The following is a 26509-nucleotide window of genomic DNA, read 5'->3' as shown; positions in this document are numbered from 1 at the left end:
TTGTGTGCAGCCCCCCTGCCACAGCACCCAGGGCAGGGCACACAGAGCACAGCCACGTGGGGTTGGAGAGGCTCCAGAGCAGACTCCACAGCCTCTCTGGGCAGCCTGCTCCAGGGCTCAGCACCCTCACAGGGACAAAGTTTTCCCTCCTGTTCCCCTGGCACCTCCTCTGCTCCAGCTTGCAGTCTTTTTTCACCTGCAATTTGCAGTAACTGCTGAGATGTTTTTCAGTCCAACTCTTGGGCTGCCTTCTGGGTGCAGCTCAGGTCACAGCTGCTGCACTTCAGTTGCTGTGGACTCAGACACTGGTGCAGGCTGGGCTGTGCTTGAACCAAGCTCAACTGACATAAATCAGTCCCAAGCAGATTCCTGCCTTGATACTTTGATAACTTTGGGACATATTTATAGAACCATGGAATTGTTTGGGTTGGAAAAGTCCTCTGAGCTCCAGTCCAACATCAACCCAACCCCACCATGGCCCCAGGTGCCATGGCCACACATTTCTGGAACCCCTCCAGGCATGGGGACTCCACCACCTCCCTGGGCAGCCTCTGCCAGTCCCTGACCACTCTTGCAGCAAAGACATTTCTCCTCCTCTCCAACCCAACCCTCCCCTGGCACAATCTCAGGCCTTTGCCTCTCCTTCTATCACCTGAGACTAGGGAGCAGAGCCCAGCCCCAGCTCACTGCAGCTCCTTGCAGTGCCCCAGGGGGCAGTGGGCTCTCCCCTCAGCCTTGCTTGTGTTGCAGGCCTGGGCTCCTGTGCTCCCAGTCTGAGTGTTGGGCAGCTCTTGCCTTTGCACTGAAGTGCAGCTGCAGTGCAGACACTCCTTCACACTTGGTGAAGAGCCCCAGGTGGAGGCCACAGGGCAGATGCTGTCTGTGTCTTTTTGCTGCCTTGTCCTTGGACTGAACCAGTTTGAAGAGGGGAAAAATTTGGCTTAATTCAAAATAGTGCTGAGGGGAGCCAGTGGGACGGCTTGGGTGAGGTTAGGTGTCAGGAAAGCTCCTCAGGACACGGACAAAGCCAGCTCTTGGCAAGCCTGAGCACTCCTGGAACCTCCTCTCACCACTGTGCCTTTGCTCAGGTAGGTTTTGGGTTATTGTTGTTCTGAACTCCTGAAGTCCACAACCCTGTGTGCCGCTTTTTCACACCTCTTGCCTTGTGCCTGGTGGAAGGGATTGGTCTTCTGGTGTGCTGCTGAGAGCATGAGCTGCTTGACCTCCTGAGCTGGGCAGCACAGCTTCAGGGACACCTGCCTGGCTGCTGCCCATTCGGTTGCCTTTTCCCTCAGCATCCTGACAAGTCCCAGCCCTGCATGTGTGCCCCAGGTGACTTCCACATCACCCAGTGTTCTTTCTTCTCATAACCATCCCTTGGCAGTGGAATTATTTGTGTTTCCTTTGGAGTATTTGGTCATTTGCATCCCAGTGTTGTGGATGTGCCCTGGGCTGTAGCAGACCACATCCAGCTGAAGGCATTGCAGTTTTTATTTCACTGTTCTGAGTGTTTGGCTCCTGGCTGTTTGCACCCTGGGGAGCAACCCCTGCTGCTTGTCTGTAGTGGTCCAAAGATGGAAACCTTTTGTTCCAAAAGCTGCAGGTGCAGAACCTCAGCACCAGTACATTGTGAGCTCTGTCTGCAGCTGAAAGAGGGGGGAAAGCAGGAGGAGTGATTTTGCTTGGTGTCCCTCACTCTGGAGTACAGCCTGCACCTGCAGTCACCTTTTAACCGGGCTCATGATTGCAGGGAGAAGTGTCACAGCTGCCCCTTGCATTGGAGAGGAGTCCCCATCTGCCATGGTGTCCTGAGCCAATAGTTTCCCCTGCAGTTTGGAAGCAGTTCCTGCCCTTGCAGGCTCTCAGGCAATTGCAGTGGTGCTTTCCCTTGCTCCCCTTGAACCATGGCTGACATTCTCGAGCAGAGAGCCAGAGCCTTCCTTGGGGTGGAAAAGACCTCCAAGATCATCGAGTCCCACCACTGACCCAGTGCCAGCGTGGCCAGGCTGAGCCGAGCCTGGCCCTGCTGCTGTGTGCCTGGAGCCCAGCCTGGCCCCGCTGCTCTGTGCCCGGAGCCCAGCCTGGCACTGCTGCCCCGTGCCCGGCGCCGCTGCCCCGTGCCCGGAGCCCAGCCTGGCACTGCTGCCCCGTGCCCGGCCCCGCTGCCCCGTGCCCGGCCCAGCTGCTCTGTGCCCGGAGCCCAGCCTGGCACTGCTGCCCCGTGCCCGGCCCCACTGCCCCGTGCCCGGCGCCCAGCCTGGCCCCGCTGCCCCGTGCCTGGCGCCGCTGCCCCGTGCCCGGCGCCCAGCCTGGCACTGCTGCCCCGTGCCCGGCCCCGCTGCCCCGTGCCCGGAGCCCAGCCTGGCACTGCTGCCCCGTGCCAGGCCCCGCTGCCCCGTGCCCGGCGCCCAGCCTGGCACTGCTGCCCCGTGCCCGCTGCCCCGTGCCCGGCGCCCAGCCTGCCCTGTTTTGCAGGTCCTGTTCCAGCTCTGGGTGGGACAGAGCTCGGAGTTCTTCAGGCGGCTGGCGCTGCTCCTCTCGCCGGCCAACGCCTCCCCCACGCCCCTGCTGTGCCCTGACCGCCTGCCTCACCGCATCCTGTCCGACGTGACCCGAGGCCTGCCTGGCACCCAGGCCGCCTGCCTGGAGGAGCTGCGCAGGAGCTACGAGTTCTATCGCTACTTCCAGACGCAGCCCCCGGCGGGCGGCGAGCGGCCGGCGCGGGCGGCGCGGCAGCGCTGCGGGCAGCTGGGCGGCCTGCAGACCGCGCTGCGCAGCCTGCAGCTGCACCTCAAGGCGCTGCTCAATGAGTGAGTTCCCCCCCGGCTCCCTGCGGGAAGGGGGCTTCGGCCTCGGGCTCCGTGGGCTGGCGGTTTGCGCCCCACAGGGGAACCACGGCGGGCTGAGCCGTGGGCGGTCACCGACTCGCGGGGCGCTGGGGCGAGCTCCGCGGAGCAGCCGGCGCCGGAGCAGGAATGCAGCCAGGTGGCGTTTGGAAGCCTCCGGAGAGGGAGACTCCGCAGCCTCTGTGGGCAGCCTGCTCTCGAAGGGGAAAATCGGAGGCTATGGAACGGAGTGGCTGAAGGGGAGGTGAGGTCGGGTCTGGGGGGTGACTTCTTGCTGCCCATCTCTTCATCACTTAGGGTAATAATTCTTGAGGATGAACTTGAAAAGCTTGTCAGCACCAAGGAGACAGCTGAGTTGACAACAGAAGCCCATCAAGCTCTGGAGCAGAAGCTGAAGTTTATTCAGCCTCACATGCAGGCCAGCAACAGCTGCTGGGAAGAAGCCATTTCCCAGGTGGAAAGAATGAGTGGAAGAAACCCCAAGCAAAAAGGTAACAACGTGGGACTGAATCTGGCAGTGATGGGAGGCACTGCAAGGGGTCAAAGACACCATCCACCCCAGGCAGCCCAGCCCTGGCTGAAGAGGGCCTCTCAGCCATCCACTTTGACCAGTCTCTATACATAGGTCAGAATTTGTTCACTGTGATGATCTTGAAGCTTTTGTTCCAGCACAAAAAGGTCACTTTGCTCACTCTGCCCCAGCCCTGTGGGGGCAGGTTGTTCATTTCCAGGTGGGGCCAAGAGAGGCTTCCTGCCTTTGCCTGGTGGCTCTCCTGTGAAGGACTTGGGTGAATTGTCCTTGAGAGCTGAGCTTGTTTATGGCATTGAAGGTGGAGAGCTGATTGGCATTGCACTGGCACTGCCACAGAGCCTTCTTGGCCATGGCATTGCCTGGGACACTTCCAATTGTGGAGGCTGGACTGAGCACTTCATCTCCTTTGCCTTCTCCCTGGGAGTGAGCTTGGGAGACACCCTGAGCACCATACCCCAGCCTGAGGGCCCTGTGCTGCCCATGCTGCTCCTGTGCATCACCACTGCCTTAAATCCTCACAGAGTCATAGACTCATGAGGGTGGGAAAGGACCTCTCAGGCCATGGAGTCCAGCTGTAACCCAGCTACCATGGAAGTGAACTGAGGCTCTCCTGGCATGGAGCTGAACCTGCCCTTTCTAATTGTCCTTTCTTCCAGGGGCATTGGTACTGCCCAAGGAAGGCACAGCTGAGCAGCTGGAAAATGCTGCTGCTGGAGCCTGCAGCAGGGAGCCTGGGGCTGGGGCTGCCAGCAGGCTTCCTACAGGAATGCAGATGTGTAGGGAGCTGAGCTCTGCATGCCACAGGCTGGGATGTCCAGCAGGTGGATGGATACTGCTGTGGGCCCACAGCTGGGCAGGCTGCCCTTGCTCATCCTTACTCCAGCACAGAGAGGACTAATGCAGAAATTGGCTGTGAAAGAAATCCTCTGCCCTGAGCACAGGCTGAGGGAGCTGGGGCTGTGCAGCCTGCAGAGGAGAAGGCTCCAGGGGCACCTCAGAGCTGCTGCCAGCACCTGAAGGGATCCTGCAGGAAGGCTGCAGAGAGACTTTTGCTGAGGGGGTCTGGAGCCAGGCCCAGGGGGAATGGTTTGGAGCTGAGGCAGAGCAGGGTTAGAGTGGAGCTGAGGCAGAAGTTGTTCAGCAGGAGGCTGCTGAGCCTCTGGCACAGGCTGCCCAGGGAGGCTGTGGCTGCCTCCTGCCTGGGGGTGTTGAGGGCCAGGCTGGATGAGGCCCTGAGCAGCTGAGCCTAGCTGGGAGCTGTCCCTGGGCATGGAGGGGAGGGTGGAGGAGCTCTGAGGTCCCTTCCAGCCTGAGCCATTCCCTGGATTTCTGTGCTGGTCCAGGCATGAGCTAACCACATTGGTGTCTGCTTTGCCTGGCAGTCTGCTCTGACAGCCTCCCTCTGGTCAGCAGTGCCCTGCTGCATCTGCAGGTGCCAGCCTGGTGAGGTGGCTGATGTCCCCACAAGCAGCAGTGCCTGGCCTCTCTGGACTGCACACCAGGGTGTTTGTAGCTGCTGGAGCTTTGGGTTTGCTGTGTGCATCAGTCTCCCAGCAGGCACTGGTGCTGGGCCCTGCAGCACAGGACTCTCCTGCTGGCAGGTGTGGAGGGGAGGCATTGCATGGGAAATGGGAAACACCAAGATCCTGCACTGCCCCTGCTGCCCAGTGGCTTTCCTGGGAGTGAGCTGCAGCTCTGTTTTGCAACAGTTTTACTGAGTTACATCACAGGAGCTACTTTTGATGAATGTTACTCATGGAAAGCTATGTTTGTCTGACTGCCTTTGACTTCCCTGGTGTCACTCCAAGCAGTCCTGCTTCTGAGAGTTGGCCTTTTCAAGCTAATCAACTCTAATTCTTCTGCTGTCTTTCTCCAGAGCTGCAGAGCTGCTCTGCCAGCCATGGTTATGTGAATTACTTCATTCAAGTAGCTCATTGTGCCTCTTGGGAAGAGGACACCTGCAGCTGGAATAACACAGCAGCCAAGCTGAGCTCTCTTTTGCCTTGATGCAAACCCAAAGGAGTCCTGTGGCAAGAGCTGTGCTCAGAATGTTCTGGTAGCAGCCATGGTGTCCAAGGGAATGCCCAGCACTTGCTGCAACAGAGCATGGAACAGGCTCCTAGGGGCAGAAAGCTTGGGAAAGCTCTCCCAGATCATCCAGTCCAACCTACCCAGCACCTCCATGGCCACTCTACCATGGCCCCAGGTGCCATGGCCACAGGTGTCTTGAGCCCCTCCAGGGGTGGGGACTCCACCCCCTCCCTGGGCAGCCTCTGCCAGTCCCTGACCACTCTTGCAGCCAAGAAATTCTTCCTCATCTCCACCCTAACCCTGCCCTGGTGCAACTGGAGGCCATTTCCTCTTATCCTGTAGTTAGTTTCTAGGGAGCAGAGCCCAGTCCCCACCTGGCTCCAGTCTCCTTTCAGGGAGCTGTAGAGAGCCATGAGGTCTCTCAGCCTCCTCTTCTTCAGGCTGAATAATCCCAGCCCATTCAGGCTGTCCTCACCAGCCCTGCTCTCCTTGCCCAGTTCAGCTAACCAGCTGCAGCAGCAGAGCAGAGGGGATACCATTGGCAGGGTCACTGATGGGCAGTGTTGAGGAGGGAGCTGCTGCTGATTGCTTAGCCTCAGTGGTGAGAGGGAATCTTTCACTACCTGCCAGCTGTGTGGATCTGGAGACATCTTCAGCAGGATCCCATAACTGCTGTCTCTTGTGGTGCTTCTTCAGGCCACATGTCTCCAGCAGGGAAACTTTGCCAGTGCTGTTTGCTGGAGGTGCCTGGACCCTGCCTGAGTCAGAAACATCCAAGCCTCAACCTTTTCCTGGTGTTTGTTTAATGCCTTTTCTTCTCTTCCCCCAAAGGCAAGCCTGAGGTTTCCTGTGCCAGCCTCCAGCACACTGCAGTCCCTTTAAGCCAGCCTGCCATATACATAGAAAACAGAGACCCAGTCCCTGAGGAGCAGGTAAAAAGGCACCACTCCACATGCAAGCTGGGGCTTGTTTGCTGCATCCATGCCTTGTGTGCACAGTCACAGAAGGGTAGGGGTTGGAAGGGACCTCTGGGGGTCATCCAGCCCAACCCCCTGCCAGGGCAGGGCACACAGGAACAGCCAGGTGGGGTTGGAAAGTCTCCAGAGCAGGAGACTCCACAGCCTCTCTGGGCAGCCTGCTCCAGCAGCCTCACCCCCAAGAAGTGTCTCCTGGTGCTGATCACTCTCCTGTGTGAAAGGAAACCTTAGGTGGCTGCAGGAAAGTTAACTTCCAGGGAGTGGACTTGCTCCAGCATTGGTCAGGTACAGCTGAGAGCAGTGTCAGAGCCTCTGGCTCTGCTCAGGCTGGGCCCCATCCTGTTACTGTGGTGGCTGCTGAGGTCACCTGGCTGTGCATCGGGTTGCAGGGCAGGACCTGCACTGACACACCAACATCTTCCTTCTCTCTTGGTTTCTTTCCTTAGGAGCTGGAAGCCTATGTGGATTATTCTGATTCAGAGAGTGAACACAGGAGGGAAGATTTCTACTGCTTCTCCCAGGAAGAGAGAGAGAGGCAAGAACGAGAGAGGCAGGAATCCAAGAGGGTGTTGCAAGAGCTCAAATCTGTGCTGGGCTTCAAGGCTTCAGAGCTGGAAAGACAGAAGTGGAAGCAGCTGCTCTTCAGTGACCATGGTAAGCATTGCTCCTGAAGAATGAACTCCTCCCTAAGGGCTGGGGTCTGTCTGCCACCAGCTGCTGGCTGTGGCAGCACTGGGCCAGGCCTTAGCTGTAGCAGAGTCTTTGGCAGAGATTTGCTGCTCCATCTCATTTTACTGCCTGTTGCAAACACCTCAGAGAAGTGGGAATTGGGCTCCAGACAGAATCTGGAGCTAAATTATTTAACACACAGCACATGAGGAGAGCAGCAAGAGAACTGTCAGGCCCTCAGCCCCTCAAACTGAGCTGACTGCCATGGCTTTCCATAAGCAGGCATTTCAATCAGGGCCATAAATAAATCATTCCTCAGCATGCAAAGAAGCCAGCAGAAATAATCCCAGGCTTAAAAACTAGGTTAAAGTGAAGAGCTGGGCTTTGAATATTAAAGGCTCATCAAAGAGCCAGCCTGGCTCTGGTTCCCATGAGACACTGGGCAGGCAGAATATGTTTGACACCAAAACTAAAGCCCAGAGCTCTGAGGCTTCTGGGGAGCTCCAGCCACTTGCAGCTGAAGGCAGGAGTATGGAAGCTGCTCTTGCCTCAGCCTCTGCCCCAGCAGTAAGAGTGGAGACAGCTCCCTTCCCTTCCCTTCCCTTCCCTTCCCTGCTGGATTTGGTCTCTGGTAAATTGGCAGTCATTTGTCCTTTCCCCTTCTCTTTCCCATCCTCATTCCTTCCTCTTAAAGAGATCATGAAGAGCCTTCTAAAGCACTTCATTTTCTCTGGTGTTTGAGACACCCCTCAAGTCTGGCAGCACAGCCAAGGATTCTGCCAGTGCCTGCCACAACAGCAAAGACCTGGGGTGCACCTTTCAGTCCTGAGAGCACCCAGCAACAGCCCACCCCCACTGAGGAGACTGCTCTTTCAACATCAAACCCACAGCTTGCTCCTCACAGCTTCCTCCTTTGTGTTCATTTAGCCACAGCTGTGGCAAAAGAAACTCTCAGGCCACTCAGACACAGAATGCCAGGAGCAGGGAGGGACCTCCAGAGATGACCCAGTCCAGCCCCTTCCAGAGTAGGATCCCCTAGGGCAGGCCCCACAGGAATACATGCAGGAGGCTTTGAAAGCTCTCCAGAGCAGGAGACTCCACAGCCCCTCTGGGCAGCCTGCTCCAGGCCTCCAGCACTCTCACACCAAAGAAGTTTCTCCTCATGCTGAGGTGGAACCTCCTGGGGTGCTGCTTACATCTCCTGTTCCTGAGCACCACTGAAAAAGAGCCTGGCAGCTTGTCCCTCCTCCCCCCAGTCAGCAGGGCCCTCTCCAGCTAGCTCAGCTTGCTCAGGGCCCCATCAGGGATGCCTGCAGGGCTGTGCCTGCTCCATGGCAGTTCCAGTGGCAGAGTTTCAGCGTGCTGGGAGCAGCCTGCCAGCCCTGCCCACACTGCTGCTCTCAGCCAGCTGAAGTCAGGACTACCCAAAATAGGATGCAGTGGAGGGCTGATGCCTTGCATTTTGTTTCCTGTGCAAAGTTTGCTTATTTCCCAGAGCTATTTTCATCTCTGCTTACAGGGGTAAAGTCAGAATGGAATTAGAGAGGGGAGTGCACCTTGGGAGTCTGCTGTTGCCACTCAGTTATGTTCCTGCTGCTACTCTAATGGAGCTGCTGCAGCTTAGGGCCTCTCCCATTGGAACTGGACAAGCTCTCCTTCTTCATGGAGTGACTGTACCAAGTTGTACTAACCCTTCACCCTGGGAGGAGAGACTTCCTTGCTGGCAATGGGGCTGGCTGCTGCTGCTAACTTCAAGAGAGGCTTAAATTAACCCACCCTCTGTTTGTGAGGACACCTTCCCTGGCTGTGGGACACGGGGTGTGTGGCTTTGGTGTGCTGTCTGAGACCAGCTCTTGCCTGGAAGGACTTGCTCCTGGCTCAGCTCTCTTGGCTGCATTAGGTAAAGTGTTGTTTCACTCCCAGGCAGCTCCCAGCTGTGCACAGTGCAGCACTGTTCCTTGTTTTCCTTTCTCACTTCAAATGCATCATCTGTGTCTGCTGCCAGCTCCAAACATGCTCAGTCTTGTGCTGTCTCTTTGTGTCACAGAGCTGCAGGAGCAGTTCCAACAAGTGGCTTTCACATTTGGCTTCAGCCTTGTGATGAGCAAACACTTTTGTTTCAAGTTTGTTTGCCTGTGGCTTTCTTTGCTTCTGTTGTCTCAGAGGTTGGTTGTGTTTAGCCATTTTGACCCTTGCAGTCTTTATGACTAAATTATTGCTACCCAGCAGCTTGCTTTGAGTTACCATTTCTGTTTCTCCCCCCCTCTTTAAGCTGCAGTGAAGCCCCTGTCTCCTGTAGAACCACTGAAGCTCCTAAATAATGGGGAATCACACATGACTTCAGCTGCAGAACAGCAGAACTGTAGCCAGAGGTGTGACAGAGCTGGAGAGACAGACTCAGACCCAAAAGGGAATGCTGCTGATAAAAGCAGGACAGAGCATTTGTCTGAAGACCCTGAGGTGGAGGAAAACAAAGGCAGTGCTGCTGAGGAAGGGCTTTCTGTGAGGGCTGAAGCAGGAATGTGTAACCAGCAGCAGGGGGAAGACCTGAAGGCAAGCAGCTGGGATGGAGCAGAGGATGCAGAGCCTGCCTGGAAGGATGCACTGCACTCCAAGATCAAGCACAGGCTGGCCCAGCTCCACACAGCCACAGACCTCACCTTCACAGCAGGCCTGGCTGCACAAGCTGCTGCCAGGTCTTTCACTTTCACTGCAATGCAAGAAGAGACTTTTGGAGATGAGGAGGAGGAGTGTGAAGAGCCCCTGGAGGACTGTGAGAGTGAAGAGAGAGGCTCTGAAAGTGAAGGCAAATGCTGAGTCTGAGCTGAATGTGGTTAAACCAACAGCAGGCAAGGTGGTGGAAAAGGCTGAGGTGGGGCCTGCAAGGCTAAAACTGGCTGGAGGAAAGGAGACCTCAGTGTAAGGCATCTGTGAGTCTGAGACACTGAACAGGACCTCTGAAGGTGGGGAAGGTGTGCAGGTAAGAGAGGCCTAGGCTGCATTCAGGAGATGGTTGGCTGCTGCCTTGAGAAGAGCCTAGTGGTGGGGGCTGCAGTTTGTGCTTGCTGCTTTATTCCATTGAGATCTCCTCTGCTGCCTCTCCTTTTGTCTAAAAAGAAGTTCAGAAGGGAACTCCAGCACTCCCTGACTTCTGTTCTGGTCTTGCTCTCTGAGTCTGTTGTCCTGGGATGAATGGTTGTGCCAACAAACCAACCAACCCAGCCAGGCCACTGCTGCTGGAGGAGCCTGACCTGCTGCCTGGGATCTTCCCTCCACTTCCTGCTCCATCTTTGTGCCTGCAGTGTGTTGGCTAAGCCAGGGCAGGGCTGTGGTGCTGTGCTTGGTGCTGTGGCTCCCAGCTGAAAAAGCAGAGCTTGAAGGCAAAAGTTGAAGGAGTTAATAGGTGAGTGCTGGGGATGGGATAAAGGAAGTCATGCTGCAGAGGAAGGCTGCTTTGCCTTTGATGAAGGGTGAAAAACTGCCAACCTCAGAGCTCAGCTCCTCCAACCTCCTGCCATGCCCAGGGTCACCTCCCAGCTAGGCTCAGCTGCTCAGGGCCTCATCCAGCCTGGCCCTCAACACCCCCAGGCAGGAGGCAGCCACAGCCTCCCTGGGCAGCCTGTGCCAGAGGCTCAGCAGCCTCCTGCTGAACAACTTCTGCCTCAGCTCCACTCTAACCCTGCTCTGCCTCAGCTCCAAACCCTTCCCCCTGGGCCTGGCTCCAGACCCCCTCAGCAAAAGTCTCTCTGCAGCCTTCCTGCAGGATCCCTTCAGGTCCTGGCAGCAGCTCTGAGGTGCCCCTGGAGCCTTCTCCTCTGCAGGCTGCACAGCCCCAGCTCCCTCAGCCTGTGCTCAGGGCAGAGCTGCTCCAGCCCTGGGAGCATCTTTGTGGCCTCCTCTGGACTCTCCCCAGCAGCTCTGTGTCCTTCTCCTGCTGGGGACCCCAGAGCTGGAGGCAGAGTTGGAGGTGAGGTCTGGGCAGAGCCCAGGGGCAGGATCCCCTCTGCTGCCCTGCTGCCCACCCTGCTCTGGCTGCAGCCAGCACACAGCTGCCTGAGGGCTGCAGGAGGCACTGCTGGCTCTGCTGTGTGCTGTGCTTCCACCTTCTCCTGCCAGCACTGGCAGCCCTTCCACAGTTCCCAGTTCAGACTCAATGTGTGGCTACCAGGTCTGCTCTTGTCCCAGCAGTGGGGTTTGGAAGGGGAATGAGGGGAGGGGAGGGGGCAGCCAGCCCACCCATGGGGGTGCAGGATGGCAGGACAGGGGGTGTTCAAAACCCCTGTGGGCATGGCAGCTGGGGCCATGGCTTACTGGCCATGGTGGGGCTGGGCTGGTGGTTGGGCTGGGCTGGTGGTTGGGCTGGGTGAGCTCAGAGAGCTTTTCCAACCAGAACAGCTCTGTGGCTGTGCTTTGAGCTGTTAAAGGAGGTCCATTCCCAGACACAGAGAGCAGTCAGGGCTTGGTAACTTCAGGAGTGCTGGCTGCCAGCAGCAGCCATCTGATCTCAGGAGAAGCACCACAAACAAGGGCTGCTCAGGGTGCCTGACCCTTGTGTTTCTACAAGCATCACAGTGATAGGTTTGAAATCCACTCTGGGATAGCAGCCAGGCGTGGATGAGTTGTCCTCCAGGTCTCCTCCAGGGCCTCAGCTGCTCAGATTTACACAAGCTGCTGCTGGCTGTTGCTGCCCTGCTCAGCCTGATGTCCCCAAAGGTTTTCATGGCCCCCCAGGAGTGCTCACAGGCAGTCTGCATGCTCCTGTGTCCTGGGGGGCAGCCAGGCCTGGGAGGTGCTGGAGCAGAGCTGTGAAGCTTGTGCAGGAGCAGGATGGCTCCCAGGCTGTAGTGCCTCTTGCTTGCTCTCTTGCCATCTGCGGTCCCCCTCAGAGCCTGCTCCCTCCTCACCTCTTCATGGCCACCCAAAGCAGCTGTGGAGGGCTGTGCAGCAGGCAAGGAGCCTCCAGCAGGAGCCTGAGCATTAGCAGCCATGCTGCAAAGACAGGGCCAGGGCACACAGGGACTGCAGGGGCTCCCCTGGCTTCACCCCTCCTGGGAAGGGGTGCTCTGAGGTGACTCTGGAGGTTCTGAGCCAGGCTCCATGACTCTCACAGCATCACAGAGTGGCAGGGGTTGGAAGGGACCTCCCAAGGCAGGGTTGCCTAGAGAAGGTCACACAGGAGTGTGTCCAGGTGGGTTTGAAGGTCTCCAGAGATGGAGACTCCAGCACCCTGAGCAGCCTGCCCCAGGGCTCCAGCACCCTTCAGTTAAAGAGGCTCCTCCATGTTTTACTAGGCCTGTCCTTCCCTCCAGTGCCCTCTTAGCAGTCTCCAGCTCTCCTCCAGCATCCTGCAGCCAGCTCTTCAGCAGCTTGGTCACTTTTCCCTTCACCTCTGAACCTCTCATCTTCATGAAGCCCTCAGGGCTGGCAACCTGTCTGTCCTGGCTTTCCTTCCAGGGAGCTCTGACCTACACTTCAGCCTGCCCCTCCTATTCCTTCCTGGCTCTCAGAACATTCACTTCCAGAAATCTCCCTCCCTGGTGCTCCTGGGATGGTGAAGTCTCCTCAGCAGGCTGCTCCTTGGACACAGGTCTTTCCTCACTCTCCCAGCAGGAGGGTGGCCCAGCTGTGCCTCCCCCTGAACAAGCCTGCTCCTTCCTGCAGCAGGGGCTGAGAGCTTGCTCTGCAGCTGCTGTGCCAAGGTGCTTTGGCTCCACAGCTGCCCAGCCTTGAGCTCTGAGAGCTCAGGGCCCCAGGCTGTGCTTGAGCCTTCCCCACTGTCAGCTGCTGCTGAGCCCCCTGAACTGAGCCCTTCTGCCTTCTAGTCAGAGCCCCAGTGAGCTGGTTCTTAATGCCCCTAAGGGCTTGGCAGGAGCTTTTCTCCCCATACACCCAGAGGTGCTCTTTGTGCTCCACATGGCTGCTGCCAGGGGCCACACTGCAAGGCCTGCCTGGCACAGAGGTGGTTCTTCTCCTCTCAGGCTTCCCAGTTACCTGCTGAGGTGACCACAAATGTCACTCCTGCTGCCCAGCAGCACCAGGCCTGAGCCCCCTTCTAGCCAGCAGGCTGTGGGGGTCGTTCAGATGCACACTGCCTTCCCCCCCTGCATTAGGAAGCTTTTCCATCTTGGTTTCTCCTGCTGAGGCTTTGCAGCTGAGCCCCTGGCAGAGCCTGCCTGCCTCTGCCTGGTCTTGAGCACCAGCACAGCTTCTCAGCACCTCCTGCCCGCTGCACTCCCAGCATTGCCCAGCCCAGACTGCCAAGGAAGGCACAGGGGAGGGGAAGAGCAGCCCCTGGATGAGCTGCTGTGGAGCTGCTTAATACATGAGAGCTGAAATAGAAGAGGAAATGTTGGGAAGAGCCAACTGCAGCAGGGGGCTGCTGGCAGGGCCACGGAGGGAGGCCACACGTGGCACTCTGGAGTCCCCAGCTCCTGCTGGCTGTGGGGATGAATGCTCAGCAGGCTGCTGCTCTGCACAGCCCCAGCTCACTGCTCCTTGTCTGCAGCCGGGCTCAGGCCTGCTGTGCTGGAAAGGCAGGAGCCAGCCCCGTGCAGATCAGGCTCTGGGGCTCCTGCCCCCAGCCCTGTCTGGTGCCAGCCTCCCCCCTGCAGCTGCACCACCCCCCGAGCTGCCCTGCCCCTCTGCTGCCAGTTGCTGACTGGGCACGGCCTCGGGCAGCTCTGGGCCTCGGGAGCAGGCATGAAGCCTGGTGGCTGCCTGGGAGGCTGCAGGGACTGCAGCTCTGGCACAGGCCTGGCTCCTGCCTTGCCTTCTGTGTTTCTTACCAAGTGCCACGGCCACAGGGTCTGGAAGCCCTCCAGGGCTGGGCACTCCACCCCCTCCCTGGGCAGCCTCTGCCAGGCCCTGACCTCTTGCAGCAAAGAAATTGTTCCTCCTCTCCAGCCTAACCTTCCCCTGGTGCAGCTTGAGGCCATTCCCTCTTGTCCTAGCTCTGGTTACTTGGAAGAGGCCAGGCCCCAGCCCAGAGCAGCCTCCTCTCGGGCAGCCCCTGGGGGCAGCCCCTGGGGGCAGCCCAGCAGTGGCCACCTAGCTGGGGCTCAGCTGGGGTCCGGCAGCAGGCAGCCCCCAGGCACTTGTCTGGCTGCCAAGAAGACTTTGTCCACTTTGCAAGTGGCACAGCAGGGGCAGCAGCACAGAGTGGCTCCTTCTGTCTGCAGCTTGGTGGCTCCCTCAGAACGCTGACTGTGGCCAGAGAGGGCCTGGGTCCTGCCGAGGTCAGGGGCCATGGCTGGGGCACTCTTGCTCTCAGCCTTCTCCCTGGGGGACTCCCAGGCTGTGGAGCACTCTCCTAACTGGTGTCTGCAGGAGGGGAAGCTCAGAGCTGGCTGGGGGAGAGGCAGGGGTGTGATGCAGGCAGGGAAGCCTGCTGAGGCAGGAGCTCTGAGTCTCACTGCCTGAGCAGCACTGGCCTGCTGTGCAGTACCAGGGCCTTGCTCACCCTCTGCTGTCCCAGGCTGGTTTGTTCTCCTGTGGCACACTGCACAGCTCCAGCTGCTGCTGCCAGGAGAAGCCTGCCCACCACCAGGGGTCTGTGATGCTTTGCTTTGCCTGGGGGTGCTCCTCAGAGGCAGACACTCTGCAGGACTTGGCACTTCCACTCCAGACCTCCCTGGGCAGGAGCTGGACCTTTCCTATACTGCCAAGAATGTCCAGATCTCTCTATGAAGACTTAAGATTGTATCTTTTAGAGCAAGCCTTTCTTCAGCCATCCCAAACCTCCTCCCTGTTTCTCTACTTCCTGCTGGTTTATTAGGCACCTGTGTTCATTGTGTATCTCTTTGTACCAGCTGTGTGGCTGTATTTCCTTCTCTCATTAAACCTGTTCTTCTCACCCCTCTGCTGTGCTGCCTCCTCCTGGGATTCCTCCTTCCCCTTCAGGTGCTGTGGGCTGCTCTGTGGGGCTGGCTGCCCTGGAGCCACAGTCCTGAAGAGCCAACCCAGCATGTGTGCAGCTGGGCTGCATTAGGCTTCCCTGGGGTGGCTGTGCTGCACAGTTCTGCCTGTGTGAGCTCCTGGAAGTGTTTGGGCTGGGAAAGCTCTCCCAGATCACCCAGTCCAGCATCAACCCAGCTCCACCACGGCCACCAAGCCCTGGCCCCAGCTGCCATGGCCACAGGGCTCTGAACACCTCCAGGGAGGGGACTCCACCACCTCCCTGGGCAGCCTCTGCCAGTCCCTGACCACTCCTGCAGCAAGGAAAGTTTTTCCTCACCTGCAGCCTGACCTTTCTGCTGGCTCCTGTTCAGCTGCTGCCACCCAGCACCCCCAGGTCCTTTCCTGCTGGGCACTTTCCAGCCTCTCTGCCCCCAGCCTGCAGCCTTCCTGGGTGGTTGTGCCCCAAGTGCAGCACCCAGCACTTGGCCTTGCTGACCCTCACACCACTGCCCCTGGCTCATGGATGCAGCCTGGCCAGGTCCCTCTGCAGAGCCTGGCTGAGGCTGCCAGGCCATTGGTGAAGATGTTCAACAGAGCTGGCCCAGCACTGAGCCCTGGGCAGCACCACTGGTGCCTGGCAGCCAGCTGGAGGCATCTCCATTCCCCACCACTCCTTGGCCATCAGCCAGCTCCTAAGCCAGAGGCTCAGCCCCTCCAGAGCCTGCTTGGAGCAGCAGTGATCAGGGGTGGAGACACAAAGGGTGAGAGAGCAGGGGGTGGGGGAGCTGGGGGCTCCCAGGCAGCTGGAACCAGCAGGATCTACAGTGGTGGTGGCAGGCAGTGCATGAGCTGCAGAACTTTGAGTTCTTTCCCCTTTCTGTCTTGTTTTCTGCTCTGGAAACTTCTCCAAGAGAGCTGAGTGCTGCAGGGAATGCTCCTGGGGGTGCTCCCTGGGCAGTATTTGACCTCCAGCTGATGCTTGCAAAGCTTGCCTGCAACTGCTGAGTGAAGAGGCAGCTGCCAGCAGCACCTGACTGAAGTGACTGCTCCTTCCCTTGCCAGAGGATCCTTCTGGACAGAGCCAGGATGTGCATTACCAGCAAGTGCCCTCCTGGCCAGCAGGGCCAGTGCTGCTCTGGCTCTGTCCCTTTGGGGCTGGGTGTCTGCCTGCTGAGGCAGGCTCTCTCCTCTTCTGGCTTCCCTGCTCTCACCTTGCTTTCTCCTCCCTCCCTGCACAGATATTTCCCCCCTTGCTGTTCACTTTTCTCATAACCAGTGCCTCCTCTTCTCACAGCTCACCCCCTGCCCTGTCTCATCCTTCTCTCTGTCTGTTGGCTTTCTCCCTCACTCCTGTGTGTTCCTTCCTTGCCTGCAGTGGCAGCACAAGGAGCAAGAGAAGAAACCACCAGGCACATCCAGCCCAGCTTGCTGCCTCTGCTCCCTGTGCCAGGAACCTGTGCTTTGCTTTGGTCACCACTGCCTGGGCAGTCCTGGCCTTTGGGCTGTCCTCACACAGCTGGCCTGGCTGAGCTTCCCCTTGCTGCTGCAAGCCCTCCCAGGCGTTGTTGGCCAATTTCAGAGCCTTTCACTGCCACCTCGATGAGGAAGCCACAGGCAGGGCTGCCTTCACTTGGGTTCTGTTCCACCACTGGCACTGCTGGGGTTCCTTCCAGTCTCAGTTCAGCCAGAGCTCTGTTTCCTTGTGGCTGAGGATGAGAAGGGCAGCAGGCAGCTGGGGAGGGCAGCTTCAGCCACTGCAGAGTGCTTTGAGCAAGGACTGCTCCTCTCTGCCTGTCTGTTGTGTGACTGTGCAGGGGGGAGGCTGGGAGCCCCCTCCCAGGGGTGATGTGCTGCAGGAGCACAATGCACTGAGGCTGCCAGCTGAGTCCTGCCTCCAGCAGCCTCTGCTGCCCTTTCCCTTACAGTTCCCCTGCTTGGTACTCTGCTGCTGGGGCTTGGAGGAATGTCATTGTTCCTTCCACCAGCAGCAATCAGCTTGTGCCTCCAGGCACAAATCCCCAGCGTGCCTGGAGCTTTGCTTGCCCAGCACAGGAGTGGCTCCAGCCAAAGCCTCCCAGGGCCTGGCCCTCGGATGGCCTTCTGCAGCAGGTGGCTGCCGCAGGCTGGCAGCTGATGGCACGAGGCAGAACTTTGTCTCCTACAAAGTACCTGCAGAGCCACCAGGGCTTCACAGAACCAGGAGGCTCCTTGGCAGGCAGCTCTGGGGGTCAGCTTTCCTCAGGAGCTAGAGCCTGGCCAGAGCAAAGCTCCCTTACCCCTGCTGGGGTCTCTCTACTGCAGGGGGGTTGAAAGCCAAGGCTTGAGGGAAAGCCAGGAGGTGAGTTGGGAGGGAGGGTGGGAGGCTCCTTCCAGAGCTAAGCAAACTCCTGGCAGAGGCTGAGAGGGCAATGCTGAGGGAGCCCTCACCAGCAAGCAGGGCAGGCAGGCAGGCAGGGGATTCTTTTTTCTCCCTGACTAATTCTTCCACATAAAAAATGTGAAAGGTCAAAGCTGAACCTCACTGCTGCTGAAGTCCTGAGCTGCAGAGCAGTACCCCAGCAGCACTCTGGGAAAAGAGGCAACATGGGAATGGTTTATTACTGGCAGCAGCAGGCTGGGTCTGCAAGCACATCCATCTCTGTCCTGCTTGCTTTTAACCTCTGGGAGAGAGGACTTGGAGACACTAGGCAGAGCCATGAGGCAGGGCCTTGGGAGCTCAGCCCAGCCTCTTCCCCTCATGTGCCCTCCTGCAGCTGGCCAGCTGGCCAAAGGGGTCAAGTGGGGCTGCCTCCAAGTTCTCCCAAGCTCTCTGCCTGGCTCTCTGACAGTCCCTCTGGAGGTTAATTTCCTTCTTCCTCTCTCTAGGAACATTCCCTGCAGAGCAGCAAACTTCACATGGTCCCAGCAGAGAGAAGAGCTCTGCCTTCAGGCTGCCCCTCAGAGAAGCAGCCTGACCACTCCACTTGCAGCCCTGCAGCCCTGCTCAGACTTGGCTCTGCTGGAGTTCCTCTGCATTTAACAGCAGGGCTCAAAGGCCTCTGATGGAGACTTGGTCATCTGCTCAGGCTTTGCAGTGCCTCCCTCCCTGGGCTGTGCAGTACCAAGAGCAGGGGAGTGAGCTCCTCTGCATGCTGCAGGGCAGCTGAGCTGACTTGCAGCTTCTGGTGGGCTCACACAGCTGTTTGATGGCTGCAGCTGAGGATGATCCAGAACCAGGGAACCCAAACAGCTTTGTGTGGCTCTCCATTTGTAAAGCTGCCATGCAGCAAACTTCCTGTGGCCAGGCAGGGAAGGCCTCTCCCAGCCTGTGACAGCAGGGCCCAACACTTCCTTCCTTTTGGCTGCTTTCCTCTGGGGGCAGCTAACCAACCTCCTTGCACTTGGGGCATTCCCTCTGAGCAGCAGGGAACAGGCTTCAAGGTGAAGCCCTCTGAAGGCCGCCAAGGGCTGCCCCCAGCAGGCTGAGGAGCTCGGGGCCCAGCCCTCACTTCCTCTGGAAACGACTCCTGATCAGCTAGGCAAATGCCAGGGAGCTGAGGAGGAAGTGAGGGCTTCAGAGAGAGATTTCAGCTGCAGTCTGACTGTGAGGCCAGAGGAGATGTGGGACAGTAAACATTTGCTCTCGGCCAGCTTTGCACAGAGCCCTGGAGAGGCCTGGAGGAAATGGTTGCACAGAAGCAGTTGGAGGCAGCTGCCCCCAGGGGCAATGGCTGGGCCCTGATCCTGGCAGCCACTTCCTGCCACAGGGACAGCCCCTCCGCCCCTGCCCCCACCTAAAGCTCTTCAGCCAGGGCTGAAAGGCTGTGCTGCCAAGGGGGAGCCAGCTGGGCTGTGAGGGGCAGGAGGCAACCCAGGCTTTGACTCTGTTGGCAGGAAGTGGCTTTGCAAACCCATGGCTTGTGCCGAGTTACAAACCCAGCACCAGCCCCCAGCACCACCCCTCCTGCTGCTTGCTTTCCCAGGGGATTTCTGGCCCTTCCAAAGGAGATGCCTTGGGAAGGTTGCATTCACCCAGGCTGGGTGCAGAGCAGCCCTGAAGAAGGAGCCTGGGGGTGCTGGGTGCAGGAGCTGTGCCTGTGGGCCTGGGCCAGTGTGAGAGGTGCCAATGCAGCTGCCCCTCAGCACTGTGTCAGAGCCCATGCTGGACACTCTTGGACTTGGCCTCCACACCATCCTGTGGCAGAGGCTTCCACAGCTGAAGGATGTGCTGTGGGAAAAGGAACTGCCTTTGGTTTGCTGCTTCTGTCTCCACTGCTGCCCATTCCTTCCACTTGTGCCTTCCCTACCTTCCAGCTCGACCCTCCAGCTCCGCACACTGCCCGGGGCAGGGCTGGAGCTCCTTCTGGGGGCTCCCTCCTCTGTCTCTGTCAATCACTTTGCCCCCCCCGAGGAAGGAAAATGTTCCTCAGGAGAGAAGCAGCAGGGCAGAGCTGCACCTCCAGCAGCGCCCTGCGGCGCCTGCACAGCGCAGCATCAGGCAGGCTGCTGGCGCCACCCAGCGGCCAGAGGAGCTCACCACAGGCAGGCGGCGCAGGGCGCTGGGTGCGGGATCGCGGGATCGCAGGATCGCAGGATTCAGCTGCCTGCTTCCCGGCTCACACAAACAGCCTGCCCTGTGCAGCACCTGAGGTGCTGCCTGGAAGGTCCTCTTCTAACCATGGCCACTGCCTGCAGTGTAGAGGGACACAGAACTTGTTCCTCACTGCTGTTAGGAAGTGACCCTCTCGGCCTTCCCCAGGCTAACCAGCCCCAGGGCTCAGCCTCCCCTCATCACACAGATGGTTCCAGGCCCCTCAGCAGCCTCACAGCCTCCCTTGGACTCTCCCCAGCAGCTCCCTGTGCCTCTTAGCCTGGGGAGCCCAGAACTGGACACAGTACTGCAGGTGAGGTCTCAGCAGGGCAGAGCAGAGGGGCAGCAGACCCTCCCCAGCCCTGCTGGCCACAGTCCTTGCTGCCCCCCAGGATGCCCTTGGCCCAGGGGCACATTGCTGTGCCATGCAGAACTTGCTGTCCACCAGGATCCCAAGGTCCTTCTCCCTGGAGCTGCTTTCCAGCAGGGCAGCTCCTCACCTGTGCTGCTGCCTGGGGTAGTTCCTCCCCAGCTGCAGGACTCTTCACTTCTTGATCCTCTTGGGGTTCCTGAGCCAGCCCAGGTCTCAGTGAATGGCAGCACAGCCTGATGGGGTGGCAGCCCCCCTCCCGGGGTGGGGGCAGCAGCAGCCTGGCTGGGGGCACCCTGCAGGTACCCTGCAGGCACTCTGGGGGCACCCTGCTTGCTCTGCAGAGTGGGGGGGCTGCAGGGCTTTCCTTCTCCCTGCCAGGTCTTCTGGGGGCTTGACTTTGCCATCCCAAAGAGGACCCTCATGCCTGTTCCCAGCCTGGCCTCTTGGCTGCAGGCTCTGAGAAGCCTCACAGATGCTACTGTGCACAGGGCAGAGTTCCTGCACTTGGAACTCTACCTCTGGAGACAAATCACATTTAGAAGCACTCCAGAGATGGAGCCTGGCACTGTGCACCTGAAGCAGCTTCCAGCTTCTCATTTCTTCTCTGGAGACCTTAAAGAGCCTTCCAGCAGCTGAAGGGCTCCAGGAGAGCTGGGGAGTGACCTGTGACAAGGGCTGGGAGTGCCAGGCCCAGGGACAATGGCTTGGAGCTGGGAGAGGGGAGACTGAGACTGGAGAGGAGGAAGAGATTCTTTCCAGTGAGGGTGGTGAGACTCTGGCACAGGCTGCCCAGGGAGGCTGTGGCTGCCTCCTTCCTGGGGGTGCTGAAGGCCAGGCTGGATGAGGCCCTGAGGAGCCTGTGCTGGTGGGAGGTGTCCCTGCTCATGGCAGGGGGCTGGAGCTGGCTGAGCTTTAAGGTGCTTCCCACCCAACCCATTCTTGAAGACCCAAGGACAAAGCAGTGCAGCTGCAGAGCTGCTCAGCCACACTGGTGGTGCTCTGCTGGAGCTGGCTGCCCCCTGCTCCAGCCCAGATCAGACAAAGCCAACTCCAAGCATCCATTCTCACCTTTATTGTTTCTACACCCCCTTACTGCATGTGCCCTTGATGAAGCTTCCTCACTGAGCTGCCATCAAAGGCCAGGTCATGCCTCCAACCCCCAAGGATCTGCAGAGCAGAACCAGGACACCTTTCACCCTTTGCTCACTCTGTCCCAGAGCAGCAGGGCTGCAGCTCAGTGAGGCTTTGGAGTGGCAGCACAACAACACAGGGGAGAGGCTTCCCTCCAAAGGGAACTCTTACAACTGTACAAAAACTGATCCAGTTCCAGGCCTGTTTCTGGTCCCACCTGAAAGCTTCCCTCTGCTGTTAAACCCAGGCAGAGCCTCAGCCTGAGCCCCCAGGGCCCAGTGCACTGTGACTGCTGACAGCAGGGCAAGCCAGGACCTTGAGCAGCTGCTTGCCTTCCTCAGCTGAGGCATCAGGGCCAGCCAGTGAGAGGCAGCAGGTTTGGCTCTGCATCCTCACAGCTCCCAGGAAAGGGTTGAGACTGAAGTTAGTCCTTGAGGGAGGTCTGGCAGCAAGCACCTGGCTGCTGCCCAAGCTGGGAGACAACCTGCAGGGCTCCAGGGGAGACTGGAGGGAGAGGAAGGCAGCAAACACTGAGAGGAGGAAGAGGATTTCAAGCATCAAACTTGATGTCCTGGAGCCTGTCAAATCTGTGCCCATCCAGCTTGGCAAAATGGTGAAACAAACTCTTTGGTTCCAGGTCGAAGTGGTGCTCAGGTGTGTGGAAGGAGATGACCACAGGCTGGGAGCTGAGCTGAGGCTCTGCCAGGGGCCAGCGCAAGCCCAGGTGGTGGCGATGGAGCTGCAGCGAGAGGGAGAGAGCTCAGAGCTGAGAGCCCAGGAGCTGCCAGCCTGGGGCACCTGGAGCCTGTGCAGCTGGGGCCCTCTGCCAGAGGTGAAGCACAGCCCCAGAGCTCCTGCAGGCTCCTCAGTTCCAGCCCCAGCAGCAGTGCTTGCTCTGTCAGCCAGCGCTCCCAGAGGGAATCCCTCAGGTCCCATCGAGGCTGGGGGCTGCTGGACAGGGGCAACTCATCAGCCACAGAGCTCCTTGGGTTGGCAAAGCCCCCTGAGACCATCCAGTCCAACCAGCAGCACCACCCTGGCCCCTGCAGCATGGCCCCCAGTGCCAGGGCCACAGCTGATCATTGATGAATTCCTTGAAGCCCCCTGGAGGCAATGGCAAAGCTCAGTGCTGCCCTGGCAGCAACGTTCTGCTCTCACCCTGCAGTGCCCACTGAAGAAGCTGGGAGCCAGGACAGGGGCTGACATCATCAATGATTATCTGTCATGGAGTCACAGAATGGGTTGGGAGGGACCTAAAGCCCATCCAGCTCCAGCCTCCTGCCAGGGGCAGGGACCCCCCCACCAGCCCAGGCTGCCCCAGGCCCCATCCAGCCTCACCTTGATCAGGCTGCCATCCTGGCAGTGCCACACAATGCCTTCCACTTTGCCCTCGCTGCAGCCCTCGAACCAGGAGAGGATGGCCTTGTGTTTCAGAGCAGGGGGGTTCCTGATCTCAAAAGCTCCATGTGGCACCAGAAGGTGAATTGGTTGCTTCTTGCTTCCCAAGCCTGTGTTAGGGAAACAAGGCAAACCCTTCCTGCTGGCTGGGGGAGAGCTGCAGCCTCTCCTGCCTCAGAAGCCTGGGGCTGCAGCTGGGAGCTGCAGAGTGCTCATTGCGAGCTGCCAGCACCCAGAAGCCTTTCAGAGCAGCCCCTGCAAACTCACCATAGGGATTGGTGTTGATGTTGGTCCCAATCAGCTCCAGGGTCTGCTCCAGCAGCTCTGCCAGGGGCACAGGGCTGATCTCCAGCAGGCCTGGCTCCGTGTGGCGCCTCAGCACCAGAGCCACCCCAGCCTCGTAGCTGACGGCAGAGCAGTGCCAGCAGTGCTGCTTGCTGTGCTGCTCCACAGGCACCCAGCCTAGGGCAGGACACTGCAGTGAGCACAGCACTGAGAGCCCTGCAGCCAGCCACAGGGACTGTGTGCTATGGCAGGGAGGACACCAGCCCCCCATGCCTCCAGCTGAAGGGCTGCCACTGGGGATCAGGGGAGCAAAGCAGGGCAGGACAGGCCCAGAGCTCGCTGCAGGTGTTAGCCACTGCTGCCAGCCCCTCAAGCAACCTAGGTCACACCAGCAGTGCAGCCCCCACTCCCACCTCCCCACAGGTACCTGGCATGTGGCCATTCTCATCAGGCAAAGGGTTGCCATTAGAGAACTCAATGTCCTTGGCTGGAATCCAGGTGTCTGGAACAGGCTTGAAATCCTCTTCAACATTCCAAACAAACTCTGGACACAGAAATGGGACACTGAGCTTGTGGCTGAGCCCACCTTACCCCTCCACTCTCTTTCAGGGCAAGGATTCTGATCCCACCCTGCTTTCACAAACATCCCCTCCCTGGGGGTGTCCAAGGCCAGCCTGGATGGAGCCCTCAGCCAGCTGGGCTGGTGGGAGGTGTCCCTGCCCATGGCAGGGGAGTGGGAGCTGGATGATCTTCAAGGTCCCTTCCAACCTTCCCATCTGCAGGTTCCACTTCCATCAGGCCCCATGGACCTGTGACCACTCAGCTGGGCCCTCAGAAGTTCAGCACCCACAAATGGAAGTCCCTGTTCCCACCACTGCCTTAGCTGCTGTAGGCCTCTCCCCCAGCAGTTCCAGGTTCAAGTCCTCTCAGAGGCAAGGGTGACAGTACAGAAACTGCAGCAGCAGGCAGAGGCTTAGGTTGGAGAGGAGGAGAAATGTCTTTGCTGCCAGAGTGGTCAGGGACTGGCAGAAGCTGCCCAGGGAGGTGGTGGAGTCCCCATGCCTGGAGGGGTTCCAGAAGCCTGTGGCCATGGCAGCTGGGGCCAGGGCTTGGTGGCCACGGTGGGGTTGGGCTGATGTTGGGCTGGATGAGCTCAGAGAGCTTTCCCAACCCCAAACTGTGATTCTGTGAGCACTGGCAGCCCCTGTGCTAGGCCAGAGCTGATCAGCAGCTCCAGGGGAGGCCTCACTGACCTCTGCAGCCATCCAGTGCACACAGGCAGCGTCTAAACCTCTTCTCAGCCTGCTTGGAGGGTCTGCGGTCCAGCCGGGCCCACAGGCAGGGCTTCCCTGCAGGAGCCAGGGGGAGAGAAGCAGCAGCTCAGAGGCACAGCCTGCAGGCTGCCCCAGCCAGCCACAGGCCAGGAGCCAACTGCCACTGCAGGCAGCTGGTGTCCAGACACAGCACTTCAACCACTCACTCTCCAGGAACCTCCCAGTCTGCAGCCTCCTGCCCAGCTGAACCAAAGCTTCCTTACAACTTCAGCTCAAGGCAAGAAACCAAGTGGTGCAGTCAGCCACTTCCCCCCTGGCCTGCACACCTCTGCTTCCTCCCCAGGCAGACAAACAGCCTTCCTGACACAGCTCCCAGTGCTCAGAGGAGCCTTGGTGATCACTCTCTGAAGCTCATGAATTCCTTCCCTGCCTTAAATCCTGCCCACAGCCCAGGGGCTGCAGAGAGGATCTTCAAGGCCCCTTCCAACCCAGCCCACTCTGTGGCTCTCTGAGCTGAGCAGGAGGAAGCAGCCAGCTGTGTGAATTCCTCTGTGCTGCTCAGCTGGTGGCAGTGAAGCCACAGGAGGGTGAGGCAGCTCCACTGAGCAGGCACTCTGCAAGCACCTGGGCCGGTCATGGTGACTGCTTGTGCTCAAGGTGACTCTTGAGGGCTGAACTCATCCAACAAACCACACAAGAGGAGTGAGAGCTGTGCCAGAGCAGCTCCTGCTCAGCATGGGAGCCTGCAGATGGATCATTCTTGTTACCTTTGTAGGCAGTGACATAGCAGCAGGTCCCATCCACCTTCTCAGTAGGGATGGCACTGGCCAGGTCTGCCTCCAAGGCTTTTCCACTGAGAGTTTCAGTTGCCAGAACTTTAAATGGCTGAAAAGAAGACAATTATTGTAACCCCTCAGCACGGCTCCATCACTGCCTGCTTCTCATCTGGCTGCCTGCTCCCTACAGCTGGCCTCTCTAAGCCTGGAATGGCACATCACACTGCTGGCCCCCAGTGCTTGGCTTCTTCAGGATGGGAGAGGTGGGGAATGCCCTTCAGCAAAGGCAATCTTGTGCAGCCCCCCTGCTCTTTGCCATTCTTAAGGCAGAGGTGACTTTGCCTTCCACCTTCACTAGTGCCCGTGAGGTGGAAGGGTCCCAGTGCAATGCTGTGAGGCTTGGAGGTGTCTGTGTTAGAGCTTCACCATCTAGCCTGGCTGGGTTTGGTGACCTTAAAGCTCTTTTCCAACCAAACCAATTCTGTGATGGTGAGCAGCTTGCAGTGGGAGCTGGGAGTCAGAGCAGTGCTCAGAGCAGTGCTCAGAGCAGTGCAAGCTGGCAGAAGCTTGCTGGTGCCCAGCACTCAGTGCTGCCAGCTGAGCACTGCTCCACTCAGAACCAGCAGAGAAATAAACGGCCTGGAGGTCTGCAACAGATCCCTGCCCACAGCTAGCCCAGGCTCCTGGCAGGCCTTGCACAGGGCTGCTCCAAGCGTTTCCCTGCAGCCACGTCCCGGCTGAGTCTGCACCGAATACTCTCCTGTGGAGCCAGCACCCCTCCCTCCCTCCCGAGGCAGCTCTGACTGGTGCGGTGCTCAGTCCCCTTCTGCTAGCAAACCACAAGGCAAGGCCTTGTGCTGCAGCTGCTCCCAGCCAGGCTGGAGTGGCCTCACTCCTTCCCGCGGCTACTCCCAGCTCGCAGCAGGACCAGAGCAGCCCTCTGGATGCCCTCGCCAGGAAAAGCCTGGGACGGGACTCAAACGGCTCCCAACCAACCCTCCTGCGTTCACGAGGGCAGCCCTGCGGAAGCCTTTACCGCTCAAGATCTGCAGCCAAACCTCTCTTCCTTGGCTGCCCCCGCTTTGCGGCCGGGCCGGGCCGGTGCCGCCGGCGCCTCCCTCCCGCCCGGCGCACCTGGCGCTCCCGCTTGGCCGAGGGCTCCTCCCTCACTTCGGTCACGAACAAGCAGGGCAGCTTCCTCTGCACCGCGCCGCGCCGGCTCATGGCCGCGGCCTGGCGCCGCTGCCGGCGCCCCCAGCACCGGCGGCCTCGCGGGGCGCGACGGGAAGCGGCGGCACGCCGGAAGCGACGTCACCGGCCCAGCGTTGCCGCCGGAAGTGGCCTCCATCGCCGCCGGAAACGGCCGCTGCGTCGCGGGGCCGCCGCCGTTTCCTGTCGCCGGGCTGCCGTCTCGTCCCGCAGCCGTTACCCGGCCCGGGGCCCTTCCTCAGGCTGCTTCCCGCCCAGCCGCCATCATGGCTGCCCTGCGCCCCCCTGCGGCTGGTGTGCAGCCTGGCACTGCCGCCCGCCTCGGCGGCACCGGGCAGCGCCGCAGGCGCAAAGCGGAACCGAGGCGGAGAGGTGGAAAACGGCGTCAGAGGCAGAGAGACAGTGGAACGAAAGGCAGATGAAAAATGGAAGCAAAGGCAGAGAGATAACGAATGGAAGAAAGGGCAATAAAGGCCGAGAAACAGGGAAACAAAGGCCAAGAAACAGGGAAATAAAGGCAGAGAAACAGGGAAACAAAGGCA

General features: G+C 59.2%; 2 protein-coding genes across 3 annotated transcripts in view; one reads left to right on the top strand and one right to left on the bottom strand.

Moving 5' to 3' along the window:
• Nucleotides 1-10465, top strand: part of VEZT (vezatin, adherens junctions transmembrane protein) — a 33134-nt gene extending 22669 nt beyond the window's left edge. For both annotated transcript variants that reach the window (XM_054167931.1, XM_054167930.1), the window contains exons 8-12: nucleotides 2476-2810; nucleotides 3144-3337; nucleotides 6241-6341; nucleotides 6833-7040; nucleotides 9328-10465. In XM_054167931.1, coding sequence (XP_054023906.1) covers nucleotides 2476-2810; nucleotides 3144-3337; nucleotides 6241-6341; nucleotides 6833-7040; nucleotides 9328-9872 — 1383 coding nt within the window. In that variant the 3' untranslated portion in view covers nucleotides 9873-10465. The remainder of the gene's footprint in view (nucleotides 1-2475; nucleotides 2811-3143; nucleotides 3338-6240; nucleotides 6342-6832; nucleotides 7041-9327) is intronic.
• Nucleotides 10466-21164: 10699 nt separating this feature from the next.
• On the bottom strand, nucleotides 21165-25982 carry RLIG1 (RNA 5'-phosphate and 3'-OH ligase 1). The gene is made up of 7 exons (XM_054167881.1): nucleotides 25893-25982; nucleotides 24750-24867; nucleotides 23962-24057; nucleotides 23136-23252; nucleotides 22691-22885; nucleotides 22364-22533; nucleotides 21165-21764 (listed from the first exon to the last, which is right to left on the bottom strand). The coding sequence occupies exons 1-7, from the start codon at nucleotides 25980-25982 to the stop codon at nucleotides 21576-21578; spliced, it is 975 nt and encodes a 324-aa protein (XP_054023856.1). The 3' UTR covers nucleotides 21165-21575.
• Nucleotides 25983-26509: the final 527 nt, after the last annotated feature.

Source organism: Dryobates pubescens, chromosome 15, assembly GCF_014839835.1.
Source record: "Dryobates pubescens isolate bDryPub1 chromosome 15, bDryPub1.pri, whole genome shotgun sequence".
NCBI classification, from domain to species: Eukaryota; Metazoa; Chordata; class Aves; order Piciformes; family Picidae; genus Dryobates; species Dryobates pubescens.
The sequence above is the reverse complement of the archived record's forward strand: the minus strand, read 5'-3'. Positions and strand labels throughout refer to the sequence as shown.

Bases quoted from the DNA above. Each gene is read 5' to 3' on its own strand.
- RLIG1 (XM_054167881.1), bottom strand. From the start codon at position 25,982: ATGAGCCGGCGCGGCGCGGTGCAGAGGAAGCTGCCCTGCTTGTTCGTG. The intron at 23,253-23,961 runs GTCAGTGAGGCC...TTCTGTGTCCAG, and splicing joins TGCACTGGATGGCTGCAGAG to AGTTTGTTTGGAATGTTGAA. The intron at 22,886-23,135 runs GTACCTGTGGGG...GTCCTGCCCTAG, and splicing joins TGAGAATGGCCACATGCCAG to GCTGGGTGCCTGTGGAGCAG.